Source organism: Micromys minutus (genome assembly GCF_963924665.1).
Source record: "Micromys minutus genome assembly, chromosome: 27".
NCBI lineage: Eukaryota > Metazoa > Chordata > Mammalia > Rodentia > Muridae > Micromys > Micromys minutus.
In genome coordinates, this window is record NC_137962.1 from 35,692,642 (window position 1) to 35,720,027 (window position 27,386).

Genomic DNA, 27,386 nt, shown 5'->3' on the forward strand with positions numbered 1-27,386 from the left:
TGGTGAAAGATATGGCATATTCCAGCATAGTGTCACAGGGGAAAAACAGGCTCTGAATGGGAGGAAGGTTACACCTAGCTTAGCCTTACTGCCACAGTACCAAACAAAAGGTTTGGTTCCTAATTATCAGGATTTAAAGTGTGAATGTTAGACACCTGTCAAGCTAGTTGTGTTCTGTGTTGTATAATATAACAGGATCTGCTAATATAATTTAATTATTACCAATATGTAACATTTTTCTTTCAGGTGTGTTTTGATTGCAGTGCCAAAAGTCACAACTGGGCAAATATAACCTACAGGATGTTTCATCAATTGCTTGGAGTCACGTGGTGTTCACTAGAGTTTTATCTGTAAGTCTTTCTTTGATTTTTGATAGCAAGTAAAGTGACAGAATAATTGAAGTTCAGGAGGGTTTAGACCCTGCATCATTATCACTGGGGCTGGAAAAATGGCTTTGGTTAACAGTACATACCGTTCTTCATGAAGACCTAAGTTTCCAGCACTCATACTAGGCAATACACAACAATCTGTACCATGATCCCCAGGGGCATCCAGTGCCTGTTTTTTGACCTCCATGGGCACCTGACCTCATGTGCACACACCCATGTGCACACACACATATATATGTAAGTTTAAAAAGTAAAAAACAAATCTTAAAAAAAAAAAAAACCTTTCATTACCTAATAACAAAGCAAATGAGCCATTTTCTTCTCAGGATTCTGTGGAGATCTTTAGGGAGAAGTAAAGCTCTGGTGTTGAAGACAGAATCAGATGTGAGGGCTCACAGCAACTCTTCCTTTCCCTCCAGTGCTTCTAAGAAATTAGAGTACACACTCTAGAGAAGGGGCTTCCTGTGCACACACAAGGTTGAGGGTTCACATGAAGGGTGGGTCCTCATCCAGGTGTGGCACACAGCATCCTCTTCCAGCTCCCATTTCCACTGACACTAGCAGGGCAAAGCCTGGGCGCAGGAGTTTGTCCATCTCCTTGTGGTGATGTCACATGACTATGTAGGAAGGCCCCTCTTCCCTCTTTACCAAGAGCATGGGCTACCCTGGCCTCTCCACACTGTGGGCTCCAGAGAAAGGTGCAGCCCCACTGTGGGAGGAAAGAGCTTCTGAAGAGAAGTGAAGTGAAATGGTGACTAGGCAAAGGCCGGAGTCAGACCAGAGGCCCAGCAAGGTGTGTGCCAGCTGCCTGGGCCTTGTCAGGGCACCTTCTGCAGGTGTCACTTCCTCCAGGAGCTGGCCTGTTTCCCTGTCCTCTTCTGGGAAAGAACTGTGGGAACAATTTCCTGTGGTTTGATCTTAAGGAACATTGTCACAGTGTGACTACCATGAAGTACCATTTGTCCCTGTGTAAAAAAAGATGATGAGACTTTTTACATGGCAGCATAGAAAAGAGCAATAATTCCAACATAAGTTTCTTTTTGATAACTACAACTTTTGTCATGGAATCTTGGGAAATTTTTTTGTTTTCCTTTTTCTTTTTCCAGATATATTTTCTTTACATAGCCCTGTCTGTTCTGGAATTCAGCATGTAGTCCAGGCTGCCTGCTTGGTGCTGGCACTGAAGGTGTGTGCTGCCACACCTGGCTTTTTCTTTTGACCTTTTTTTTTTTTTTTAGCAGTTTATAATGGTAGGACAATAGCCATATAACTCAATAGATAATTATTGAGAAAGAGGAGCAGCTTTGTATATTCTTTTTTTGTTTAAGAATATCAGTCATCCTATTTCATCTGAGACTAGGGTCCCAGAATGTATGGAATGTGTTCCCTGTCCTTGTCTCTTTTTTAAAATTTTCACAGACTTGGCAAACTTATTTGTCCAGTTTTTTTCCTGTGGTAAATGTTCATAATATGAGCTTACGATCTTAATTCTCTTTCAAGTATTTGTTGTCCCACCACATGCTTTGTGTGGCACAAGTCAGAATTCCATTCTGTCTTAAGACTGAGCTAAATCCCCCTTTTCTTATCCTCTCATCCAGAAAGTGGTGTTTGTTATTTCAATGGTTGTAAAAATATGTGTTTTAGGTAGATTTGCAAGAGTTGGGTTTGCTGAATGAAAATGTGTGTTTACTTTTGTCATTGCTGTAGACCAAGTATCTAACAAAGACAATTTAAGGAGAAGCATTTTCTCTGGCTCACACAGTTTCAGTGGGTTTGATGAATAATCACTTAGTCTATATGCTTGGTCAGACTGCCATAGTAGCAAGGACAATGTGGTAGAAGCTTTGTACCCTTCTTGACAGCAGAGATAAAGGGAATGGGCACTGGACTGACTTCCTGTGCAGGGCTCCTATAACATGATACCGTCGGTGTCACAGTCAACCTCTATATATGCCTTGCAGCCTCCAGAAACCTCTCTTCCTTGGCTCAATCAGAAGGGTCAGCCACAAAGGCCACACTGTACCAGGGACCAATTTCAGTTTGAAACCTGGGGGTAAATGGTGTTTATGTGTAGAACAGAGAGATTTTGGTGCTGTGGATGGTGAAGTGTGGGTTTTGTCTAGGGGCAGAATCATCCCTCTAGTTCCCTTGATGACCACAGTGACATAGCAGGGTTGGATGAGGTGTTTTGGCACCAGAGGTGAAGTGAATACACTCTGAAAGCCAGCATGTCGGTGCCACAGAGTGCTTTTACTGCTTCCAAATTATTCATCAGCCATTAGAACTTGCATATTGTGAATTATGGAAGAATGCTGTTTCTATTAAGCATGGGGGACATATCCTTGCATGGTGTTTCACAGTGAGTTCCATTATTTGCAGACTAGAAATGATGCATAATTATAGCAATGCATCCAGAATAATGAGAGGGACTGCCTTGCTGAGCCCCACAGAGTCCAGATGGCTTCTGGTGGGGGATGTGACTGACACAGGACAGTGTGCTGTTAGGGGCTTTGACAGGAACTACAGGGCTGTGTTGAGAGGGGAGGAGGGTGCAGTGTGAGGGCCAGCATGAAGGGAAAGTTCATAGGAGAGTAGGACCCAGAAATGAAAGCCCATGCTGGGAAGGTCAGTGATGGGGAGAGCTGCTGAGTCCTGGCATGAGACCCATGTGTGGGCAGACTGGCTGGCGTAGTGTTACCTGTGAGTGGCTAGGTATCCCCCACAGGGTCCCAGAGCAGAGAGTCCCTTGTGAGTGAGTGAGGAGTGGAGAAGACCCACATGTGGACTGCTCAGAGCTCCTATGCAACTGTATTTTCTTCAGGGCAGTTGAAAGGTATCTGATGCCTCCTACATTCTATAAGATCTTAGCTTATACGAATGATGAATGTTCATTAAAGTGATGTTAAACTTGTATACCTCTGAACTAGAGCACTGTCTTTAAAAAAAACTGGGAGGTTCCATCCTTTTTCCGCCTCAGAATAGTGTTAGGCATTGGGCTTATCCCACTCTGTTTGTTGTGGAGTTTGGCCTGAAAAGAATGTATTTGTTCTTAGAACCCTCACCATGATCATGGCTCATCTGGTTCCTGACCCAGTTCTTCCAGTTTTGGTGTGGACTCCTGTCTGTCTTTGGCTCTCTGCCCTCCTGGTCCTGGCATATTCATCTTCCTGAAACCCTTCATATTATGGAGTTTGGTGCTTTTCTCCCTTTCTGTCTGCTTTACTCTCAGGGCAAAGTTAAGACCTCTGCATTCTTGCATCACCCTTCCTTGCCTAAACCCTAAGCTGTGGGCTCTGCCTCTCCTCAAATGGAGACACTTCTCCCTGGGATGTCTTTCCATTGCAAATGGTCATGGAACTGTTCTCACAGTTCATGAACTCTGTCCTATCCTGGCAAACCATGCTGCAACTTCTCAGGGAGTTTTTCTTGTCAGATAGGATGGAGTGCTGGCATTGAGTAACATTTTCTGCATAATGCTTTGTTTAATGATGCTTAGCTGACCAACAGGAAACCAAACCAAAAGTCCACCCTTCCTTTAGGGATACTTTTCAATAACTCTGCAGGAGACTAGAGAAAGGTCCAGTGATTGGCCATCAGGAAGTCAGTGGTTGCCATTTATATCATTCATGTTTAACATGCTGATCTGGGAAGAGATTGGCAGCCAGAAGCTCCTGCTAGTATCTGTAACAATACTAGAACAAAAGTCTGTGACTTTAGAAAGCAGAAGATCTGTATCATCCAAATAGGCCAGGTCATGTTGGCTAAGCATCCTCCAGTCTTAGGGCTTGGATGTACAGCAGCTTATCCCTGTGCCTAGCAAGTCAGTTTTCAGTGCATGTGATTATCTAGAGCAGCAATTCTCAACCTGTGGGTTGTGATCCAGACAGAAGTTGCATATCACATATTTACATTATAACTCAAGTTATGAATTAACGAGATAATTTTATAGTTAGGAGTCACTCCAACATGAGGAACTGTATTAAAGGCTTCCAGCAGGTTGAGCAGCACTGCTCTAGAATTCTGGTGTTGTGTATAGCACTCCAATTCCAGACCAGTGGGGTTTCATTCACTTGGAAAGCACTCCCTCTTCCCTTCAGCTCCTGAGGAGAAGATAGGTTGGGTTGAACAGTTACCTTAAAGGCCTTGGAAATGACACCTCATATCTAATCCTGTTTATTGTCCATATGGTGCAGATGTATTTATCCTCAGCACATGACTGAAGAGGCGTGTGCACCATACCCAGAAACAAAAGACCTTAATACTAACAAAAATAAACATCCCACCATCACTGCTCCTTTCTGTTCCTACAGGTACATCAATGAGCCCATGGAGTTTGTAGCTGGGATGACAGTGCCAACTGCTACTGAAGGAAGAATGAGACACCTAGACCACTATGAAAAAGCACAGGCTCTCCAGGCAATGTGAGCTGCAGGACCAGGAAGCCAGGACTACAGACTCAAGTCCTTCTGCACCCCCTTTTCGAGCATTCACTTTATACACAGAGAGACTGGCAGGTGATCTGTGTAGTGTGCAGAGAGGCAGGTAGGGGCAGGACATAAGTGGGCCAGCCTTGCTGTCTGCTACTGCCTGGGCTACAGCCAGGCAGAGCTGGACAGGAGCTTTGATGCTCTGCTCCTGCTCTCGGTAAATGGTTTTGTAGCTAAATCAGAGATATAATAAAAGACAGGGCCAACCACCATTCCTCAAAGCCACAGCAGGTCCTGTAGCCTGCATGACAATCTTGGTAGCCTGCACAAGTCTGTTTCCCAGACATGCATGAGGAACACCGTTTCCTGACCGTCACATGTACAGATGCAGACACCATCCTCTAGAACCTAGGACCCAGCAACAAACAGGCAGCACACTGACACTCACCCTGCATCATCAGATCATGGTGTGATATGTGGGGAGAACTGTGCAGTCTCACAGAATCTGGTCACGTTGAGAAAGCCATTAGAGCAGAATGTCAGTGCCCCCTCCATTTCTCTCAGGTTTTCCTCCCCATGTGAAAGACAGCTCAGTGGGAAGAGGGCAGATGTATGAGACCCAGCCCAGCTTCCTGGGGCCAAGAACCTGGGTCTTGGCTGGACCTGGTATCACACTTACTATCTATCTCTACAGGTGGCCCCTTTTATGAGCCTCAGTTTCCTTATGAGCCTCAGTGTGGACATAATACCTATTCTGTTTAAGGATGGACCTGTGTTCTCCAAATCCAACAATGTGAGTTTTGCTGAAAGCAGCCTTTTAGATGTGAGCAACTTAAAGCAGGCTCAACACGTGGCAGGGCTGCTGTCCTTATAGTGCGGGAACAATCTGCTCTAGATACTCAGGGAAAGATGGCTAGAGGACTGGAGAGAAGTGGTCAGATGGCCAGGAAGCTGAGGACTCTGGCAGATCCCACAAGCTGGGAGAGGCAGGAAGGACCTGGCTGAGGCCTCAGGGGGAGTGTGGCCACACCTTGGTTTATGACTTGCGTCTTCTAGAACTGAGTGATGAGCTTCCCTTGTTGTCTGACATCCAGATTCTGTTACAGCAGCCCTAGCAGTCACTGCACGAGTCACCCTCCCCACAGGTGGCTAGATCATCCAGACAAGCTCTAGTGATTCTGGCCTTTGCCACAGGCCAAGTACAAGCCAGTGTAGTGAAGATGCCTCCCACACAGAAGAGCAGGACACAGTCCCAACCCTGTCCCTCTCCTCTAACAGCTGTGCAGCAGCTCAGTGTCCTCATCAGCATGATGGGGACAATGCTGTCCACTCTCCAGGCTGTCACACAGATGAGATGAATGACAACAGAGCAGCCGTGCAAGGACTGTTTTCCATCGTTTTAAAGAGACAAGGGACCTGGCATGTTCTTCTGACAGCAAGCTTTGACCTGACATTGATTTCTCAAGGGCTCTCCCAGATGGATGTAGGAAGTGGATTTTTATCTCTGTCCCCAGTCCTCTGGGTCTCTCCTGATGAAGGCACGCTGTATCTCAAGTCAAATGGAAGTGTCTCACTATTCTGGTCCCCCCAAGACCTTCAGCCACCGAGATGTCAGGTTCAAGCTGGCAGCAGGGATGAGAAGGCCTCATGAAGGTGTCTACAAGGGACTGGGGCAGAAGACATGAGGCTTGGGCAGTGCTGCATCAGCCCAGATGGATTTCTAGAGTGCTGGGTCTGGCTGGGTCTGGCTGCGGCACCAGAAGAGACAGTGCCAGACCCATGTGGAGCTGACAGCATCAAGTCTACCATGCCTACCCTGCTCAGGCCTTCCATGGCTGTGCTGTGAATGTGGTATGAAAAACTCCTAGGAAAAGTTTAGGTGCTTCTCTTCAAAGTGCTGGGCATTTGAACACCTGCTCCAATCTCTGAGATGTGTTCTAATGAAGTTCTAGGACTACTCATTTTTCCTCATGTTAAAATTGTCACATAACAGGTTTATTTCCATCTTCCTCTGTTTACCATACATTCCCTGTCCTTTTTTTTTTCCTCCCCAGGTTTCAAATGTGGGAGCAAGAGTTTCCAAGCCCACTTTCTCTATGTTCAAGCCCAGTCCCTGTGCTTCTTCAGGGCAAGTCTTTCTCCCTGTATCTGTTCTGTGTCTCACTGGAGCAAGGCTGAAGCAGGTAGATGTAGGTGAGAGATAAGCACCCCAGCACTCGGTGTGTTAGATCCTAAGCATACATCTAAGCTGATGGCAATACTGCCCTCCTCATTCATTACATGCCTGTGTTCATTTTGTCAGTGTTGATGGTTGTACTGTGCAACCTTCTGGCCTCAGCAGCTGTAGCATATGAGGCACCTTAGCGGAAAGGTCTAAATGGGCCTGGGTCTCACTTTCCTTATAAGAAAATGAGAATTGTGTTTTGAGTCTTAAATTACAGCCATAAAGCTACATGAATGAAACATTCCTAAAGTATATCTATTCAGCCTCTTATACAAGGCAGTCCACAGAAAGGCATTGAAGTAAAAGGAAACATTAAGAGCAGTGCAGTGCAGCTTAAGCAAGTCTTCCGTTGGGATCTGTTAAATCCCTAGCATGTGGGGAAAGGGAGCACCTGACAGGTATGCTTAGGATCAAAGACCACAACCACCCAGACTTGAGTACTCTGTCCTCACCATTGCTTCCCTGGTTCCAGACACTTTTGTTTGGTGACAGGAGTTTCTTGGGAGTAGGGGAAGCTGGATTCTGGGAACACATTTTTTACAGGGCTTTCCATGTAAGTCTCTTAACAATTGATGGGTCTTTGGGATGCATGTGAGAAGCATTCCTATGGCAGGTACTATGCCAACATTCAGCACACCACAATAGCCTGAGATTAACCTTCAGAGTGACCATTAGCATGTGGTCACTTCAGTGTTCAATTTGTAGCCTCTCAGGTGGAGGTACACTAGATCAGCTTTTCCTTGGCCTTCCTGTTTGTACACTGTATAGTGCGCTCTTCTGCTTCTACCTACAAGTAGAGTAAGTATGAATGGCCATGCTGCTGAAAGTGGCCTTCATGCAGAAGACTCTCATTTTCAGATTCTTGTTCTGAGGACTTTGAGCTTTCTGAAAGCTCTGAACCATTTAGTTTCCTCAAAACTTCCCATAGCTGTGTTAAATGCTTTTATTGCTGCCTCTTGTTTTGAATGTGTGTACTGTCAAGATTTGGAAGCAGGTATAAAATGTGAGTACACTATCACTGCAAGTAGTCATCAGAAAAGGACCTCATTTGGTCATTTCTTTCTGGTTATACTATAATGTTGCTTTTGAATAGTTTCCTTGCTACTTAGCAAAAAGCAAAGAATCTCATTCCACAAGTACTTGCCAAGTAACTGTCCACCAAAAATGTCCACCAGACATTCCTGGCAGTGGCTAGTCTGCCTCTTGTTGCTTTACAGGCTAGTGCAGCCTCCCATGCTCATCCTGTGTTGCCAGACAACAAGCTTCCCTGCTTTTGTTACCAACAGAAACAAGTCAACAGATGGAGATTCTCTGTACAGTTCCAGGCCAAGTACTGACAGAGACTATCTGATAGGTTAAAGAGTGATGCAGACTAACAAAAAGCGATTCTGAAGGTGCCTGATTCCTCATGTTTACTTAGGCGACAGAGGCAACTTCTTGTAGTTGGTGACATTGAACTAAATCCTTCTGTTGGCATGTCATCACATAAAAGAATATCACTACTTTCCAGTTACCCCACTTACTGAACGCCCTTTTTTTGCTAGGCAGCATGCTTATGTCTCACCCTATAAGTAATGCCAGTTCCCTAGCAAGTAGGAATAACTGTCCCCATTTCACAGATGAGGAAACTGAAGCTTAGGGTAGTCACAGCATCTGCAAAGAACCTACAGCTCAGTAGCTGGGCTGAGCTTTTTATATGGTCCCTGGTAGGGACAGTTTGCATATCAAAAGCTGATTCTTAACCTGCTTTGTCAAGAGTATGTTGAGTATTGACTGCCCCCTGCCCCCCCCCCCCCCCCCCCCCCCCCGATTTAGGATGTAAAACCAAAATACCAAGTAGCTCATCCTTTGAGCTGTGGACTTCAACAGGGCACAGGCATTAACACTGAAGTCCCCCAAGAAAGAAAAAGGCTGTTCTCATCATTTTTCTCTCATGGTCTTTACCAGGTTAGCTAACTTTTTGTTTTATTTTGTTTTGCTTTGCTATTTTTTGTTTGTTTTAACTGTTTGCTTGGCTAGCCATCCAGTACTTCTCTCTGCTTGTTCTTAATCTGAAACAGCAGTTCAGAGCTGCTAACAAGAAGAAAGCTACAAGCTGCCATTTGTGATTTTTATCTTTATTGAACAAAAGATCCCCTGGACCAATTGTTGACATATTTGATGGCCACCAAGGGATCTTAGAGGGCCTAAAGTAGAGGACCAGCCCTGGTGATGGCTCATGCAAGTCTGCTTTTGTAGTTGCCTGAGCCTTAGGGTTCTATGTCAACCATATCCAGTAGGCTCAGTCTTGGTTTGTAATATGCACCCCTGCCCACCATAATGCAATTTTCTCTGCTTGTCTGTCTTGGGAACCGTTGGTGCAAATCTGCCTTTGTGACTCCACCTTAGCTTCTGTGTTACTCATACCCAGTAGCTTCTCTTTTGACAATTTGCCATGTGCAACCTGCCAACCATAATGCAACCCTCTCTGTTTGTCTGGTCTGTTCACTGACTATCATGATACATGATGGCCCCAGCTTGATCTCTTTGGACTGAAGACTGGCTGCAGCACTGTAACAGGCTTCAGGCTCTGTCTTTGGTTCAGAAATGCATTTGTTTGAGACTGCTGACTAGTTACTAAATTCCAGTGGACTCTGGCTTCAGAAACTTTCATTTGAGCTGGTCTGGTGGCTCGTGTCTGAAATTCTAGCACTCAGGAGAATGAAGTATTAGCATTGTCAGGTTGCAGTCAACCTGAGCTACATAGTGAGTTCCAGACAAGCTTGGGCTACAAAACATGTCTTCAAAAATATGAAAAGTGGAGGGTGGAGGGAAGGAAGCGATAGGGCTCCTACTCACAACTGTATTGTGCCTTGTTCATTTCTGAAATCCTCTGGGCTCTGTTGATTTCTGATACTCTGAATTTGGCACAGCCCTGCTTTGTGAGCACCTACAATATAATTCTAGTTCTCACATCCGTAGTACCCATGCCTGGTACCATTAGCACTTCCAGGATGCCATACATAAAGAGCAGCTCTGAGAGCCCTGGGGTTCCAGTTGCCTCTCACATTTAACAAGTTACATCCTTTACAGGCTCCTAGTTAAAGAGTAGGCCTGGAAATCACCCTATGGGCATCTAAGTATTAATTGAGGTTCATTCACATCTAAGAGGTTCAAGAAAAAGAATGATTTGCTGCAATGCATAAGTGTGAATTAGATTAGAAGTCCACTTACCTTGACTTTGGGATTTAATCTTTTGTGAAATTATTCCAGACCCTCATCTGAGACTCCTGACTAAGCCCCTAGGCCTTCAGACCCCATGATCCAGACAGCTAAAGGAAGACATAAAAGGTTGAGATAGGACTAGACCCTGGTCAGAAGAGAGAAAGGATAGATAAAAGCCAGCACCTTGTGGCAATCACCTCAAGGTAATTCAAAATGCCCCAGAATTATCTTAACAAGAACCAGGACACCTGACTCAGAACTAGTGTATATTTGGCCAAAAGGAAGGGCACTGGGAAAATGACTACTTTGTAAAGGGCTGGCCAGACAGCAGCCCCAGCCTCAGGGTAGCCATGGTCTCCAGTTAGGTAGTGTTAGCCCCTGAATCAAGGAAGCCCATGGACTTCAGTGTCATCAGTGGAACTTTGTGACACTTATGGCAGGTTGTTATGGTTATCACATTTGGGTATAGTTTGAAGGTTCTTCGGCAGGTGGTACTGTTGAAGAATGATTGGATCGTAAGGTGGATGACATCAGAGGTTTAATCCATCGATTATTTCATAGTTGGACAGTTAACCCATCAGCCTGTTGCAGGAAATGGGGACACTGAAGGCTGTTTCTTGTCCTCAACCCAGTCTCCTTTACTATCGTGAGGGAAGCAACTCTTCGTCAAGTGTTTCTTTCTATGATGTTCAATTTTGCCTCAGGCCTACACTGATAAGGCCAAAGAACCATGGACCGAATCCATGAGTCAAATGTTTACTCATTTCAGTTGTATCAAGTGTTTTGTCACAACAGTGGATACTAACACACATGGGTAAGGGTTTTTGTCTATATGTATGGAAAGGTGAATATTATATATATGCATAGTGTGTATTCACAGTATTGTATACATTGTACCACATTGTTAGAAATAAAAACTTGTTTATCAAAGAAACTGGTGTGAAGTAAGTTCACCAGAGACTACCACAACCACACTTTTTGTTTTGCTTTTTTGTATTTTTTTTGTTTGGGTTTGGTTTGGGTTTTTGTTGTTGTTTTTCTTCTTGAGATAGGATTTCTCTATCTAGCCCTCACTATCCTGGAACTCACTTTGTAGGCCAGTCTGGCCTCAAACTCCCAGAGATCCTCCTGCCTCTGCCTCCTATGCCATGCCACCTCCTCTCCAGTGTTCTGCCCACTCAGAAAAGCTATGGTCAGGTTCTCCAAATTCAGCTTACTTGGTTACCTAGCAATCTCTGCTTTTAAATAGGCTCAAGAGAAGCTATGATTTTGGAGATTATCTAGCATTTTTATTGCACCAGAAGTGATGTTCCTTACAGTGTTTTAATTTTTTTTCTCAGGTTTAAAAGTGTGCGCGTGTGTATGTATTTGTGTACCAGTGAAGGCAGTGTCTGAGGAGTCCAGAGAAGGGGTTGGATCCCCTAAAGCTGGAGTTACACTCGGGCCTCCCGGGGTGCTGGGAACTGAACTCCAGTCCTTTGCAAGAGCAGTATGTGTTCTTTGCCACTGAGTCATCTCTCTAGTGCCAAAGCTGAGATTGTTCTTTATTGGATGAAACTTACCAACGGGAAGCTTCTGCTCAATTTTTTAAGTAACATTTTTTCTTTAAAAATTGTTTTTATTTTATGTGCATTGGTGTTTTACCTGCATGTGTGTATATCTGTATAAGGGTGCTGGATCCTCTTGTAACTGCTGAGAATTTAACCTGAGTCCTCTGGTGTTGTAACCTGCCATTGGAGCCTGGCCTTATTTTTCCTTCCCCCACTTGTTTTGCTAAAGAATTCCTTGTGTCCATTGTGGTTCTTAACCATGCCCCCAAACTTCCATCCAGCCATCTTTACCTTGAAAACATCCTGTTTTAAACACTCATGACTGCACCTGACCTTCCCAGGCTTTGTTGTTCACCCCATATAATAGGAGTCCCAAATAAAGCCTGATTGGCATTCACCGAGTGTGTCTGTGTGTGTTTCTTTTTCAATCCCCCAGACCTCTGTCCAAGGCTCGGTGACAGTGACGGTGCAGACGTCCTCTGGTAACCACTGAACCATCTCTTCAGCCCTCTGCTCAGTTCTTACCTGGAAAGAAGCTCAGAGAAACAATTTCAGCAGATATTTACTGAGCAAATTAGTCAAAGCAAGCTCTCCAAACTGCAGTGGGCTGGGCTGCTAGAGTATAGGCACATGGCTTCCATTGGAATTTTAAGGTATTTTTAGAAATATTTTTGAGGTTTGTGGCATATACATCAGGTAATATGAGCCTTTTAGGGCATTTTCCCCATGAAGCTCTTGTATAGCCTATAATTAAGGGTTGGAGGGTGTCAAAGCTACAACATAAACATACAGTGAAGCTGGCCGATTCAGAAATGGAGATCCTTCAATAGTACCGTGTGTACAACTGAGAAAGTGACCTGATGATGCCTTAGTTTCTGATCCTGATACTTCCTTGGATCCATCACATTTAAATCCCAGCCTAAACAGTAGACGAGGTCATGGTTTCCTTTTTGAAAAGAATTTATCTAGGGTCTCAATGTACTTCAGGCCTGCCTCAGATTCACTATGTAGCCAAAGATGACCTTGAATTCCTGAGCGGAGGCTAAAGATCTACTTCCCAAAGCCAAAGATTAAAAAGCTTGCATTGCCAAATTGGCACGGCTGTTTTCCTAACTCCTTTGAGTTACCCAGATACAGATTTTTGAATGAAGATAGGAAGAGCCTTCAAATGGTGAGGGTTGTCTGCAGAAGCAACATGCTATTCCTGAAGCCTGCACATCTCCTAACCTTGGAAAAGGCCCAGCTCTGGGTTGATGAATACACAGCCTGAAGGGACCTAGCAGGCCTGAGCATGGCAAGCATGGCACTGGCAGGCCTTGCCCTTCCTTTTTCTCCTTACTAAAAACCGCTAGATTATATTCCTAAAGCTAGCTACCAAGGTCTGCTACCATATTTGACCACGTCCTCAGGCTAACCACAAAGGTCCAGCTATCAAACGCTCCCGCCTTTCACCTAATTAACACACCCAATCAAACCCAACTTATCCTAAAGGGATTTCCCCTTTTGCCTTTCTTTATAAGCTGCTGTTTGGCTATAGCCAAAGCTGTCTCCTCTATCCAGAGGCAGTCCTTTGTCCCTCTGGGGCAAATAACACTTCCCCCTCTCCCTTTTCCCTTCTTGCTCTATCTGCTGTCTTGGTCTCTGACTCCCTGCCCTCTTGTCACTCTGTGCTGAGAACTTTGTCCCTCTGGAGCAAATAACCCTTCCCCCTCTCCCTTTTCCTTTCTTCTTGCTCTGTCTGCTGTCTTGGTCTCTTACTCCCTGCTCTTTTGTCACTGTGCTGAGAACTTTGTCCCATGCCAGTTGTCTTATGTGAGGTCCCAACTCCACACCAAGGCCCTTTACAGAACATCCCTAAAGCTGCAATGCTGCTCTGGTCAGCATACTTCATCTCCAACTCCTTCATACAGCAAGTACCTAAAGTGGCCTGGCTGGGAAGCAGCCGGTTGAACTGGGACAGAGGCTGGGGCACTACACTTGACACCAAAACCTGTTTTTCTTCTATTATGCGCTACCTAAGGCCATGTTTGCCAGCTGCTCCACCTTGACCCCTGTAAAAGAGGCACCTGCTCCCAAGCCCAAACCTTCTAGCTACTAATGTTATTCAAGGTTTAGATGGAGCCCCAAGCACTAAATACAGATATGCTTCTGATCTTTCTAGAGTTCTCAGTTCTGACCCTGACAGAACTTGCCCAGAGGCAAGTACTCTCTCTCCCTATTAACAGAACAGACAATTTATAATTACACAATTACCAAACCGGTATGGCTTGGTGTAGACCTGTAATCTCGGTAGTAGTGAACTGAAGCAGGAAGATCTCCGGTTCAAGTCCTGCCCGGGACTACACAGTGGGCTCTAGGCTAGCCTGGGTTTCACACGGGAGAGAAAATGAGAGAAGTTTCCAGTAGATTTTCATTCAGGGCTTGGCTTTAGCTGAGAAAGAGTACAAACATACACTACTACTATGCAGATCCATGAGGATGGGACCCACTGGCTCTGCCATCCTGAGGGATGCGTGTGAGACAGGCCGTCGGCCGGCAATTGGATGCTGGCGAGCCCGGTGGATATGCCTGGTGCTCCCTGCGCAAAGCGTGGGGTTTCTACCCCACACTGCAGGACCCTGACTAACGCTGAGATCTTTGAAAAGACTGCGGAGGGCTGGAGGAGGCAAGGAGCTGTCCGAGCGTCCGCGCATGCGCCTGCCGTGTCCGACTTCGAAGTTGGAACCCGGAGAAACCAGTGGCGCCGCTAGACCTCCGGAGTAAAGAAGAACGGCGCGTGCGCCCGCTTGTGGGCGGAGCCTGGGCGCGGCAGGGGCGGGGCCTGTCGTCACGCGCAGCCCCGCCTCTCGGTCTCCGGGAGGCGGCAACCGCTTCTCTTCCCGGTTGTTGGGGACTGCTTCACCTCACTTCTCGGTGACTATGGGGGACCCCAGCAAGCAGGACATCCTGGCCATCTTCAAGCGCCTGCGCTCAGTACCCACTAACAAGGTAACGACCGCAGGTGGGCTCGGGACCCCGCGGCCCGTTGGACCCCGGTGTGGCCGCGGCCGTGGGAGGAGCCGCCCGGCCTGTGACACGTCGCACTGTGGGCCTGGCAGCCGCAGCTCCCCAACCTTCGTCAACAAGGGGCGGAAAGGGGGGCGCACACCAGGGTCTTAGCGACGGAGTACTGGGTCTGGCACGCACTGGGGCACAGGGACATGGACATCTCGACTATGCTCAGGACCAAAAGGCAGAGAGCCTGGGGTTACAGGGAGGACTGGGGCATGGACAACTGGGATGTCGAGCATCCGAGGGCAAGCGCCTGGAGTCACAGGGGGGCCTGGGACATGGACAATTGGAGTATCCACCACCAGAGGCCAGAGCACCAGGGGATAGACAGAAGACTGGGGCATGGACATCTGGGACAGGAGACCAGTGAATCTCAGGGACAGAGAAAACTGGGGTATGGGCCTCTAGGAGTGTCCAGGATCAGAAGCTAGACTACCTAGGGGTTCAGAGAGAAGGCTAACTCATAGCATCTAGAGGTGCCTAGGTCTGGAGACAGCACAGACATGGTGGGGTTGATGTCGGTCAATTGTATAGTTGGGCACTGAAAAGACTGGAGAGGCTTAGTTCACTTCTTCTGGCCTCTGTGAGCTAAAGGTAAATAGCTCTTAAGTGGTACTAGGTTCTGGGAAAGAAGGACTTCTCCCCACCATGAATCTTGTCTTGAGTGTTCTTCAGGGCTATCTATGGACCTGTTGGATCCTTGTCACCATTGTCCTTTGGTGGCAGCCTGTTTCCCAATCTAGTAAAACTAAGGTTCTCTGCCCTGGTTGCCAGCTTTCTGTGCTCCTGAGGAAGCTCACTAAAATTTCATCCCTATGGAGGTTTAGGTCGGCCCCACCAATCTTCCTTTCCCTTATGTGTCCCCACCCCCCAACCACTGAGCCTCATAACTTTAAGCATGTGGCTGGCAGTGTTGTTATGATACACAGGGTTAAGGTGACCACTTCCCTAGGATGACAGAGTAGGGTGGAACCCTAAGTGCAAAGGGCTGTCGTGTCACTGTGGGCTCTCCGAGTTCCATCTGGCCTCTACCTTCACCTCTGAGGAACCATCTGTTAATGGGCACAGCCAGGGTTACGGGGTCCTGAATGGCTGGCATAGAAAGTTCCAGCACTTCACAAAAGTCAGGCATTTTCTGTCGCGATGGTGGAAGGGAGCTCTAGGTTTTTATGATGAAGGAAGTGGTTAAGTAGGGGTGACACTGTTTGATATAAGAAAGAGGAGCTGGCTTCCAGGCACTGTCCAGTGTCTGTTGCTCTACGATTTTCTTGATTTATTTTTTTCCAATGTAGATGGATCTGTGTGTAGCAAGGACTTGCTTGTTACCACACAAGATTGGATCTACAGCTGGAAGGGTGGAAAATTGCATACGCTACTACATTCTCTGTGAACCACAGCAATATGTATTCTCTTTGAATGTGTCAAAAAGCCCCTGCTAAGTAACAAAACAAAAAGCAAGAAGCAACAACAAAAAGGAAACGCACTCCTTTTAAATAAGAAGTGTCATCAATACCAAAAGATACTTTTAAGGAACTCACATGGGTGGGCTTGCATATTAAAATCTAGTTGACTACAGTAGCATATGGTGTAATCCCAGCACTTGGGAGGTGAAAGCAAGAAGAACAAGAGTTCAAGGGCAGCCTCGGCTATGTAGCAAGTTCTAAGCCAGCCTTAGACTACATTAGACTATCTCTCAAAAAAATTAAAATTATTGTTCAACTGGCCATGAGAGTACATACCTATAATCCCAGCACTTGAGAGAAACTGAGGCAGGTGTATTTCCAATAATTAAAGCTAGCTTGAGATATGTAGTGGTTTTTTGATTAGTATGTGTTTCAAAGTAAGACCTGCCTCAAAATGTAAAGACAGAAACACATGCACAAAGGAAAGCCTGGTTGAATTCTAATCTACATGAATGTAGCCACTTTTTTTCCCATTTTGTTCTGAAGAGCACACCTATGGAAACTTTGTTTTGTAATATGATTTCTACTTTCTTAATTATTCATTTATTTTAGATATATGAGTTCATTGTAGCTGTCTTCAGACACACCAGTGGCTTTAGATTCCATTACAGATGGTTGTGAGCCACCACGTGGTTGCTGGGAATTGAACTCAGGACCTCATGAAGAGCCATCAGTGCTCTTAACCACTGAGCCAACTCTCCTGTGGTGTGATTTCTAAAGAAAGATTCCAAAGTGTAGCTTCTTGTCATGTCTCATGGCATTAGCTTTTGTGGTCGTGGCTTGAAGCCATTGCTGACTGGATGGCTTTGACCTGAAAAATGGTGAAACTAGATTCTGTTTTTTGTTTTTGTGAGATGGAGTTTCTCTGGGTATCCCTAGGTGTCCTGGAACCCACTCTGTAGACCAGGCTAGCCTCAAGCTCACAGAGATTTGCCTGCCTCTGCCTCCACAGTGCTGGGATCAAAGGCATGACCTACCATGCCCTGCTAGCGAAAACTAGTTTTAATGACAAGAAGGACTGGACAACAATAAGCCCCACCATCCTGGTGTAGAACTGGGGTTTGAACCTAGGACCTTGTGTACTCTAGGCAGGCACTTTGCCATTAAACTATATATTCAAGGGTTGTTTTGTTTTGTTTAGTTTTTTGTTTGTTGTTTTGTTTTGAGACAGCTTTTTCTGTGTAGCCCAGGCCAGCAACCCTAGGCTGGCCTTGAATTTTGCAGGTCCCTGTTACAACTTTCTGAATGACATTAGTTACAAGATGGAGATGGCTTCAAGCCATCTAGTCATCATGCCTGGCTTAAGAGCACTTTTTAAATGCTTAAGCCGAGGCAGGAGGATTGCCAAGGGTTCTTTCACCAAGGGAAACTTTTTTTTTTAAAGTCCACTATGTAAAGACTCCGCTGGGATTGTAAGACCATGCCAAGTGAACTTTTTGCTTTAATGGGGCTGGAGGCATGAAATCGTGCTTCACACTTAATTCCAGCACCTGGAGGGAAAGGCAGGAGGATTGAGTTACCCACAGCTACGGAACAAGTGTGACTCGGGCTGAGTTATAGGAGACCCTGTCTAAAAAGGGAGAGAGGCTGTGGAAAAAAAAAAAAGGCGTCCAAGAATATGTTGTCAGAAAGGGCAAAAGGAAAACTGCTGGGGCTGGGGAGATGGCTCAGTGGTTAGGAGTGCTGACTGCTCTTCCAGAGGTCCTGAGTTCAAATCCCAGCAACCATATGGTGGCTCACAACCACTTGTAATGGGATCTGATGTCCTCTTCTGGTGTGTCTGAAGACAGCTACAGTGTACTCACATATAATAAATAGATAAATCTTCTTTTAAAAGGAAAGAAACGAAAGAAAGCCACCGGATTTGCTTGTATTTGGAATTCATAGTCCATTCCCTTGAATCTGATGACAGTCTGCTTGGATGGCAGGTCTCAGCTCAAAGGCTGTTTTCTGTACTGGGCTCCTCCGGTGTTCAGCTCCCATTGGCTCCGAGGCTACATAAGGCCCTGAGGACTTTTACACTGGAGGTGTAGACCTGGCACATGCCTTCAGGGAACCTGCAGTAGCGGGTGGGAAATGGAAGGCACGGGGCTGGAGAGATGGATCAGCAGTGAAGAGCGTGTGCTGCCTTTGCAAAGGACCCGAATGAGGCTCCCAGCACCCATGGCCGGTGGCTCACCAGTGCTTGTAATCCAGGGCAGATGCCTCTGGACTCAGAGGGCAGCCACCCTACACACACAATTAGAAACAAAATAATTTTTTTTTTTTTAAAAAAGTAGATAGGGGAGGCTGGAAAGGTGGCTCAGTGGTTAAGAGAATTTATGTCTCCAACAGAGGACCTGACTTTGGTTCCTGGCACCCACATGGTTACTCACAATCATCCTTAACTTTAGCTCCCAAGGATCCAATGCCCTCTTCTGGTGTCTGTGGACACCAGACACTCATATGGTGTACAGATACACAAATAGGCAAAACACTTACATTCATTTTAAAAGGTAGATGAAGGACTTCATACGGCCGTGCTAAGGTAGCTCGAACATCCACTTCCTGCCTTGTTTTCCTTTTGTTCTGAAATAAGGTTTCCAGTATCCCAGGATGGCCTCCTGTTCTCTGTGTAGCTAAAGGCAACCTTGAACTCTGATCCTCCTGCCTCTACTTCCCAGGCATGCCCCACCATTCCGTCTCTGGTTCCCACTTCCCAGCTGTGGTGCTTGGTCAATTAATTATTCTCTATAAAATACGGTGAAGGCCAGAGGTTAGTTTGTCAAATGCAGAAAACAGAGCTTATGCCCTCGCTTAAAAAACATCTAGAACTGCAACACTCAACTTGCCACAAACCCGCCAAGGAGACAGGAGATTTCCCAGGTGTCACTGTCAGCAAGGCTGCTGAGGTGATAAGCCCTTTCCTCCAGGTTTTTTGTGGAGGTTTTGTGAAGCATTAGCTGCTATTTCTGTAAGAAAGTTTTCATCACTGGGCCAAACACTATCAGCTAAAAGCCATTTCTTTTTCCCCTTCTGCGAACTGGATTCTCCTTAGAGAACCATGTTTGTTCAAGATCATCTATCAAAGCAGAGCAGACCCCATTTTGTGTCTCCCTTCCCCTGTAGCAACCACTCAGACTTGATGCTCAGCTTGCCTGCCCTAGACTGTGCACAGCAAACCCCTGCCTTCCTGTGTTCCACAGGGCCATGTCCTGTCTTTGACCCTGCATAGGGTACCTTGTTTTATATGCTAACCTAAAGCCATAAGATCACATAACGAGTTGTCTCTCCCACTAGACCAGTGGCTGCCAAGGGACAACCTTTGTCCCAGGGACAGCACAGGATAGGAAGTACACAGTTCAGTGTCTGTGTCTGTCTGTCCCCTAGGCCAACACGTGGCCTGGCAGAGCCTGGGTCTCAGAATGCACTGCTGGATTCTATGAGGGCATCCATGCCTTTGTACCTTGGCTCCTGTCACAGTGTCTGACACGTAGCCAGCAGTCAGAGGACACCACAGTGAGTCACGGCTAGCTGTTACTCCACACCCGCCCTCTCCGGTCAGCCTGAGCCCGGCTGGTGATGGCTTTTAGCAACTCATGGTTTCTCCTTTCTCAAGGCCTGAAGCAGCTCTTTCCTGAGGGAACTTTTTACTTTATAAACTGTATCTAGAGTGAGGTGGGTTCCAAAAACAATTTTAAAGACAATTTTCTGTTTGTGGGAATTTTGTAATTGCTATTTTAACTTGAATTAACAATAAATATTAAAGTCCGTATTTATTTATTTTGTGGTGGATGGGAGTCACATGAGTACCATGGTGTGTATGCATTCCATGGCCTGCTTATGTAGGTCAGAGGACAACTTGAGGGATTTGTTTCTGCTATTATGTAAGATCCAGGAATTGAACTCGGGTCATCAAAGCTTGGCTGCAAGCACCTTTACCCACTGAGCCCTCTGGGTGGCCTAGCAAGTGTTTTCTGTCCTCATTGTTAAAGAGTCTGCTGGTGGTTCCGAAGCTGGCAGCAACTTGAGCTGTTGTTACCTTGGCTTACAAAGGTTTACAGAGTGCTTAGGAGGAAGGACTCCGGGGTCAAGGTCTGTGGGAGCTAAACACCCAGAGCTGTTCAGCCAGCACTAAGCACCTATGCTAACAGAGAAAGCAGGCTAAAAGCCCAGCCCTGCAGGAACCCTCAGTGCCTGCAGAGCAGAGGACACTGCTGTGGTCATGTTTCAAAGAGGAGCATTGGAGGAGCACTCCAAAGTTTGCATCTTCACCCACATGGGTTCTGAGTTTAGGAGTGGGGAGTGACTTAGCCAGCTGGGTGTGTCCTGTCTGTGACGTGGCAACAGTCATTTGAGCAGTGTGGTGTTGGCAGTCCTCCGCTCTTCTCAGGCGGTTCAGCTAGGGCCTTAGCACTTGAGTTTCTGCCCAGGGCTGTCTGAATCTCCTTCAGAAACCATAGCTGATTTCTCCCAAAAGGTAGTGACCCAGGGGTGACGAGGCTGTGGTGTCTTAGCCTGATCTCAAAAGTGGTAGATGGTTCCTCCCACCTCCTTCTACAAAGCACCTCAGTGAAGAGGGGCAGAGATTGTGTGAGGATATGACTATTTGGAGGTGGGGAATGATTGGGAACCTGACCGAGAGAAGATTCACACCCAGGAGCCTGCCATTGTAGGATACAGCCACTGCCCAGGTGACAGTGTGGAACAGTGTCCCAGCAGAGCCATGTTTCTCACAGGCATGAATTTATGGACTAAGGGTCCCTACTGAGTGCTCAAAGACAAAGTGTTAGAGATGGATCTATATTCTTTTCACTCTAATTACTGTAGTTATAGGTCATTATTATAGTAAGAGAAATTTGAGAGTTTTGAAAACCTAGGTGACATCCTTTCTCTTCCTGTGTGTGTGTGTGTTCCTGTGGATGCATGGGTACATGTGTGCTAGTATATAAGCACATGTGTACACGTGTGTGGAAGCCAGAAGACAAATCTCAGTTGTCATTCCTTAGATGCCATCTACCTTGTTAATTTAAGGCAGGTTTGCTCACTGCTTTGGAACTTGAAAAGTAGATGATCTACCTGTCTCTGCCTACCTTACAGTATGCGACCACCTCTCCCCACCTCTCCCTTCCCGCAGGGGCCCTCGGGTGGACCACAGGTCTTCATGCCTGCAAGGCCAGCACTTAGTAGACTGAGAGTTTACCCAGCCTCTGGGTGACACATTGGCTTAAAAGTGTGACAGCTGAGCCACCTTCATATCGGCTTTGTACTCCAGCCTTCTGGGTGAGTCACCTGCTAATGCCAGCCAGTCCCCAACAAAGTCTAATGACTGTTTGTTCTTTCAGGTGTGTTTTGACTGCGGTGCCAAAAATCCCAGCTGGGCAAGCATAAGCTATGGGGTGTTTCTCTGCATCGACTGCTCCGGATCACACCGGTCGCTTGGGGTTCACTTGAGTTTTATTCGGTGAGTACATTTCCCTGCTGGCTGTCACATGGATGTCCTCAGTACCCGTCTCCCCCGGAGTAATTTAGAGGAGAGAAGGTTAGTTTGGTACACAGTTTGAGGGTGCAGTCTACCACAGCAGCAGGAGTGAAACAACTGCCCCCATAGCGTCCAAGTCGGGGGGCAGATGTGGATGCTGGCATTCAGCTCAGTTTCCCCAGCCAGGGGACGGTGCAGCCCATGCTCAGGGTGGGCCTTCCTCACTTAAACCTGCGCGGAAACTCCCTGACAGGCACACTCAGTGTTTGTTTTCCCGTGTGATGCTGAAGCCAGTCAAGTTGGCAATAAACATGAACCAGCAATGAGGTTGGAGAAAGACTGCTCCTCCAGAAGTCGTGAGTTCAGTCCCCAGCGCTCACTTAGCCGCTCACAACCATCTACAGCTGCAGACCCATGGGATCTGGTGCCCTCTTCTGCTGTGCGGATGTTCATGCACACAGTACTCATGCACATAAGACATATGAATAATTCAAAAGGAAGTCCCCATGAGCGTCAGTCTCCTCCCTCTTCTATTGATGTTGACCTGGTGACAGATAAAAGGACAGATAACCATAATCCGGGGTCGGGGTCGACTCTTACGTCAGCTAGTGACATGATGATGCCATTTTCTTCTCAGGATTCTGTGGAGATCTTTAGGGAGAAGTAAAGCTCTGGTGTTGAAGACAGAGTCAGATGTGAGGGCTCACAGCAACACTTCCTTTCCTTCCAGTGCTTCTAAGAAATTAGAGTACACACTCTAGAGAAGGGGCTTCCTGTGCACACACAAGGTTGAGAGTTCACATGAAGGGTGGGTCCTCATCCAGGTGTGGCACACAGCATCCTCTTCCAGCTCCCATTCCCACTGACACTAGCAGGGCAAAGCCTGGGCGCAGGAGTTTGTCCATCTCCTTGTGGTGATGTCACATGACTATGTAGGAAGGCCCCTCTTCCCTCTTTACCAAGAGCATGGGCTACCCTGGCCTCTCCACACTGTGGGCTCCAGAGAAAGGTGCAGCCCCACTGTGGGAGGAAAGAGCTTCTGAAGAGAAGTGAAGTGAAATGGTGACTAGGCAAAGGCCGGAGTCAGACCAGAGGCCCAGCAAGGTGTGTGCCAGCTGCCTGGGCCTTGTCAGGGCACCTTCTGCAGGTGTCACTTCCTCCAGGAGCTGGCCTGTTTCCCTGTCCTCTTCTGGGAAAGAACTGTGGGAACGATTTCCTGTGGTTTGATCTTAAGGAACATTGTCACAGTGCGACTACCATGAAGTACCATTTGTCCCTGTGTAAAAAAAGATGATGAGACTTTTTACATGGCAGCATAGAAACTATACAGTGATGGCTCCAACATCTTCTGTCTCTAATTATTTTTTTAAATTTGTGTGTGTCTGTTTGTTTGTAAGTGGTTGGTACGTGCATTTGTATGTGTCTGTGGATATGTGCATGTATGTGTGTCTGTGGGTATATATATGAATGTGTGTGTCTGTGTGTCTGTGAGTGTGTTGGTATGTCTATGTGTATGTAGGGATGTTTGTGTGTGTGTGTGCATGTATCTGTCTGTCTGTCTGTCTGTCTGTCTATGGAGGCCAGCAGATACCCTCCAATCTTCTAGAGCTGAAGTTACAGGCAGTTGTGGGTCACGTGGGTTCTGGGAACCAAACTCAGTTCCTCTGCAAGAGCAGTAAGCACCCCTATCCACAGAGCCATCTCTCCAGCCCTACCTGAGGGCCTGTTGTAGCATAGGTAATTACTAAGAAAAGGAAGTTGCTTTGTATATTCTTCCTTGTTTCAAATTATCAGTCATCTTTTGTCAGAGATTCTGGTTCCAGAATGTTTGGAATGTGCCATTGCATACTTGTGTGTCTTTGGCACTCAGCATCTTCCTCCTCTTCCTCCTTTCCTCCTCTTTCTCTTCCTCTTCTCCTCCTGGCCCTCACCCTCCTGCTCCTGCTCTGTTTTCTTTCCTGTGGTGCTGGAGACTAAACCAGGGGCCTCATGCATGCTGCATATGTATTCTGCTACTGAGCCAGACCCTTAGCCCAGACTCACTCCTCCCCCACCCCCATCATACCAGCCATTGGGTGTGAGGGAGTTTCTCCTTGTATTTCTGATGTGAATTTCCCAGTATTGGCGCCTGGCATCTTCTCATGCACTGTGGATGTTGTCGATGTCTAAGTTTCTGCTCTGCAGATTTTCTGTTCCTGCTCTTGCCTGGTTTGGATTGGGTTGTTCATTATGTTGAGCTTTCAGAGTTCTTGCTGTATATTATTGATAAGGATAATAGACTCAATTTGAAAATATTTCATCCCATCTGATGGATGTATCATTACTCTTCTCTCTCTCTCTTCCTTCCTTCCTTTCTTCCTTCCTTTCTTTCTTTTTTCTGAGACAGGGTTTCCTTGTGTAGCTCTGTCTGTTATGGAACTCGATCTGTAGACCAGACTGGCCTTAAACTCAGAGACCTGCCTGCCTCTGCCACCTGCCTGCTGGATTAAAGGCATGTGCCACCATCACCACCACCTGACTCCATACTCTGGTTTTTTGATGTACCTGTTTTAACTTTCCTGTTGCCCAGTTAGCATATGCCTTTTGGATCCTTCCCAAGGTCCATGCACCAAACCCACTGCCATAAGGTTTTCATCTTATTCTTTTCCAAGAATTTTATGGTTTCAAATAGCACATTTATATCTTTGACCCCTTTGAGTTTTGTTTTTGTTACTTAGATATGATCTCACTGTGTAGCCCTGGCTGTCCTGGAACTTGCTATCTAGACTAGGCTAGCCTTAAATTCGAAGAAATTCATTTGCCCCTGCCTCCCAAGTGCTAGGACTAAAGGTCAAGGTCTATGCCACCATGTCTAGTTTAACTTTATGTGTGTCAGGTGTGTGTGTGTGTGCCCTTGGGACAGAACTGAGGACCTTATATGTATACAGTGCCACATTAATGTATGCTAGGCAACTCTTGTACCAGTGAACTAGACCCTCAGCCCTGTCGTACTTTTATTTTGAGACAGGTTCTCATACACTGCCTCGACTGGCCTTAAACTCACTCTGTGGTCCACACTGGCCTTGAACTTATAATCTTTCTTCCTCAGCCTCCTAAAATTATTGATGTGTGCCACCAGTACCACCACCCCTCTCTCCAGCTTCCAGATTTACTTTTGAGAATGTTTTTTCCAGATTGGTCATGAGCTGTTCATACATAGTGCCACACCCTGTCCAGAGTATAGAAAGGCCCAGGGTGAGGCCACCCACAGCTACCCCTCCCTCTGCTTTGTGCTGTTCTGTCCTACCCCTCCTTATCATCTGACCTATGCTCTGGTTCACTTTGAGGCATATGCCCCTGCACAGAGTTCCAGGAGCCTGGACATTAAGATCTGATGGCCTGTGCGGGTCCAAACATGTGTCTTTTAAAAGTCAGATAAATGTATGAGTTACATGCTTATGGAAGATTCAAAAAATAACAACTAAGAAGCACTGAGTCAAAAGGCAGCTGCCTAGGCTGTGGACGGGAGAAACGCCAGGGCACTCACTGCCGAGTTCAAGGCCAGCCTGATCTACATAGTGAAGTCCTGGCTAGCCAGGTCTACAGAGAGAGACAAAATCAAATAAGCAGTCAAACAAGCCATCCCAAGCCTGGCACAGTGTCACATGCAAGGAACCTCAGCTCTGGACCCACAAGTCTGAGTAACCTCAAAAGACCCAGCTCAAAAGAAAAACACAAATACCTACTGTGAAGAAGTTTCAGCCGCCCCACTATGCAAGTGAGACATGGAAGCTCCTGCGCTGGCCCCTCCCTTCCTTCTTCCTCTACCTCTGCCAGCCACACTCGTGCACACAGATGAGTACAGGCACACACAGACAGACAGCTCTCACATGTGCTCACTGTGAAGTGTGCCAGGGATGATATATTTAACCAAGGGGAGTTTTTGGTTTTAGGTTGAACTTCATGAAAGCGATTTTACAAAGGACAAAGTAATTTCTACTTTCTTTCGTTGGCAGTGAGGAGTGCGTTTATAGACAAACTAGACACAGTGCTTGGGCCCAACACTCAGCAGAGGCTGGGATGCCCCGGCTCCATCCAGCACCCGGGCAGAGCTGTTCACAAGGTTGCTCAGACTAAGCCAGGTGACTGGCTGCTCAGGGTATTCGAAAGAAATACCGGCATCTCCATCTCCTTACCTCATTGGTTAACAGTGGCACTCTTTTCTCTGCACGCAGCTTTCATAGAACTCTGCAAGCAGCAGCTGTTCCTGTGGCAGTGGGTGCTGCCCTAGGCTCCTGCCTGTTAGGGGCAGACATGCTCAGGCCTCCATCAGCATCCTTTGTCTTGGGAGTCTAGGGCTCCAAGGGAATCCCTGTCAGCTAAAAAGGAGCTGGAGAGATGGCTCAGCAGTTAAGAGCACTTGCTCCTCTTGCAGAGGACCCAGATTCAGTTCCCAGCACTCCAGTCAGATGGCGAAGCACCTGTGACCCCAACCCCAGGGAATCCATAGGCATGTCTGTGACATATGCAACATAGACATACATAATAAAAATAAATGTTAAAGGAAAAGAGAAGAGGATGCAGAGGTGGCTCAGTGCTTAAAAGCACTGGCTATTCTTCCAGAGAACCCAGGTTTGGTTCCCAGCATGCATGTGGAGTCTCACAACTGTGTGTCACTCAAGGGAATCACACCTCCCTCTTCTGGCCTCTGAAGGAGCAGGCATACACACGGTGCACAGACACGTGTGTAAGGCACCCACACACAGCAGCCATGGTGCTCACCCTTGAGGGCTTTGAAACAGGGTCACATGGAACTCTGGCAAGGCCCTGTAGATTACAGGAATTATAGTACCATGCCTAGTTACAAAGAATTCCATAATCCCACAGCACATGGAAATGTTTTTTTGGTTTGTTTGTTTTTAAAGATTTATTATGTATGCAGCATTCTGCCTGCATTTCAGAAGAAGGCACCATATCTCATTATTGAACTCAGGACCTCTGGAAGAACAGCCAGTGCTCTTTACCTCTGAGCTGTCTCTCCAGCCCTGAGGGAATGTTTTGAAAGCTCAGTTAGCAGATGGGTGCCAGAGAAGGACAATTTCACATCTTGTAACCCCTGTGTTCCTCCCAGGTCCACAGAGCTGGATTCAAACTGGTCATGGTTCCAGCTTCGATGCATGCAAGTTGGAGGGAACTCGAATGCTGTAAGTTCCCAAGACTTGCCCTTTCCTCTTACTGGAGTTCATGTCAGAGGGGGACAAGAAGTAGCTGAGTTGGTGGAAGCACCAGAGGCATGTTCCTTCAGAAGCCATCAAGAGCCTGCTGCGCTGGGTGCTGGGCATCTGGTAACAAGAAGACTCTGGGGGCCAAGTCACAGCACAGCTGAAAAAACAGACTAAACAGACTAAGAGAAAAGAACAGCAGTGCAATGCTTTAAGGATGCCTAAGTGATACTACAAAAACCTCTTCAGTGAAATGTGTGTGTGTGTGTGTGTGTGTGTGTGTGTGTGTGTGTGTGTCTGAGCGTCAGGGCCACCACAGGGTTCATTTTCTTCAGTGGTATAGCCACAGGATAGTTGTTCAGGCTCCATGCTTACATAAGCACCCCTAAGTGAACTCAGTGGGCCATGCGGCAAGG

At 46.7% G+C, this 27,386-nt stretch overlaps 1 protein-coding gene across 6 annotated transcripts in view; it reads left to right on the forward strand.

Annotated features, from left to right (window-relative positions):
- Window positions 1–14,654: 14,654 nt before the first annotated feature.
- Window positions 14,655–27,386, forward strand: part of ARFGAP3 (ARF GTPase activating protein 3) — a 42,660-nt gene continuing 29,928 nt past the window's right edge. For all 6 annotated transcript variants that reach the window (XM_080938953.1, XM_080938956.1, XM_080938954.1 and 3 more), the window contains exons 1-3: window positions 14,655–14,782; window positions 21,633–21,751; window positions 26,880–26,952. In XM_080938953.1, the coding sequence (XP_080795079.1) occupies window positions 14,714–14,782; window positions 21,633–21,751; window positions 26,880–26,952 (261 nt within the window). In that variant the 5' untranslated portion in view covers window positions 14,655–14,713. The remainder of the gene's footprint in view (window positions 14,783–21,632; window positions 21,752–26,879; window positions 26,953–27,386) is intronic.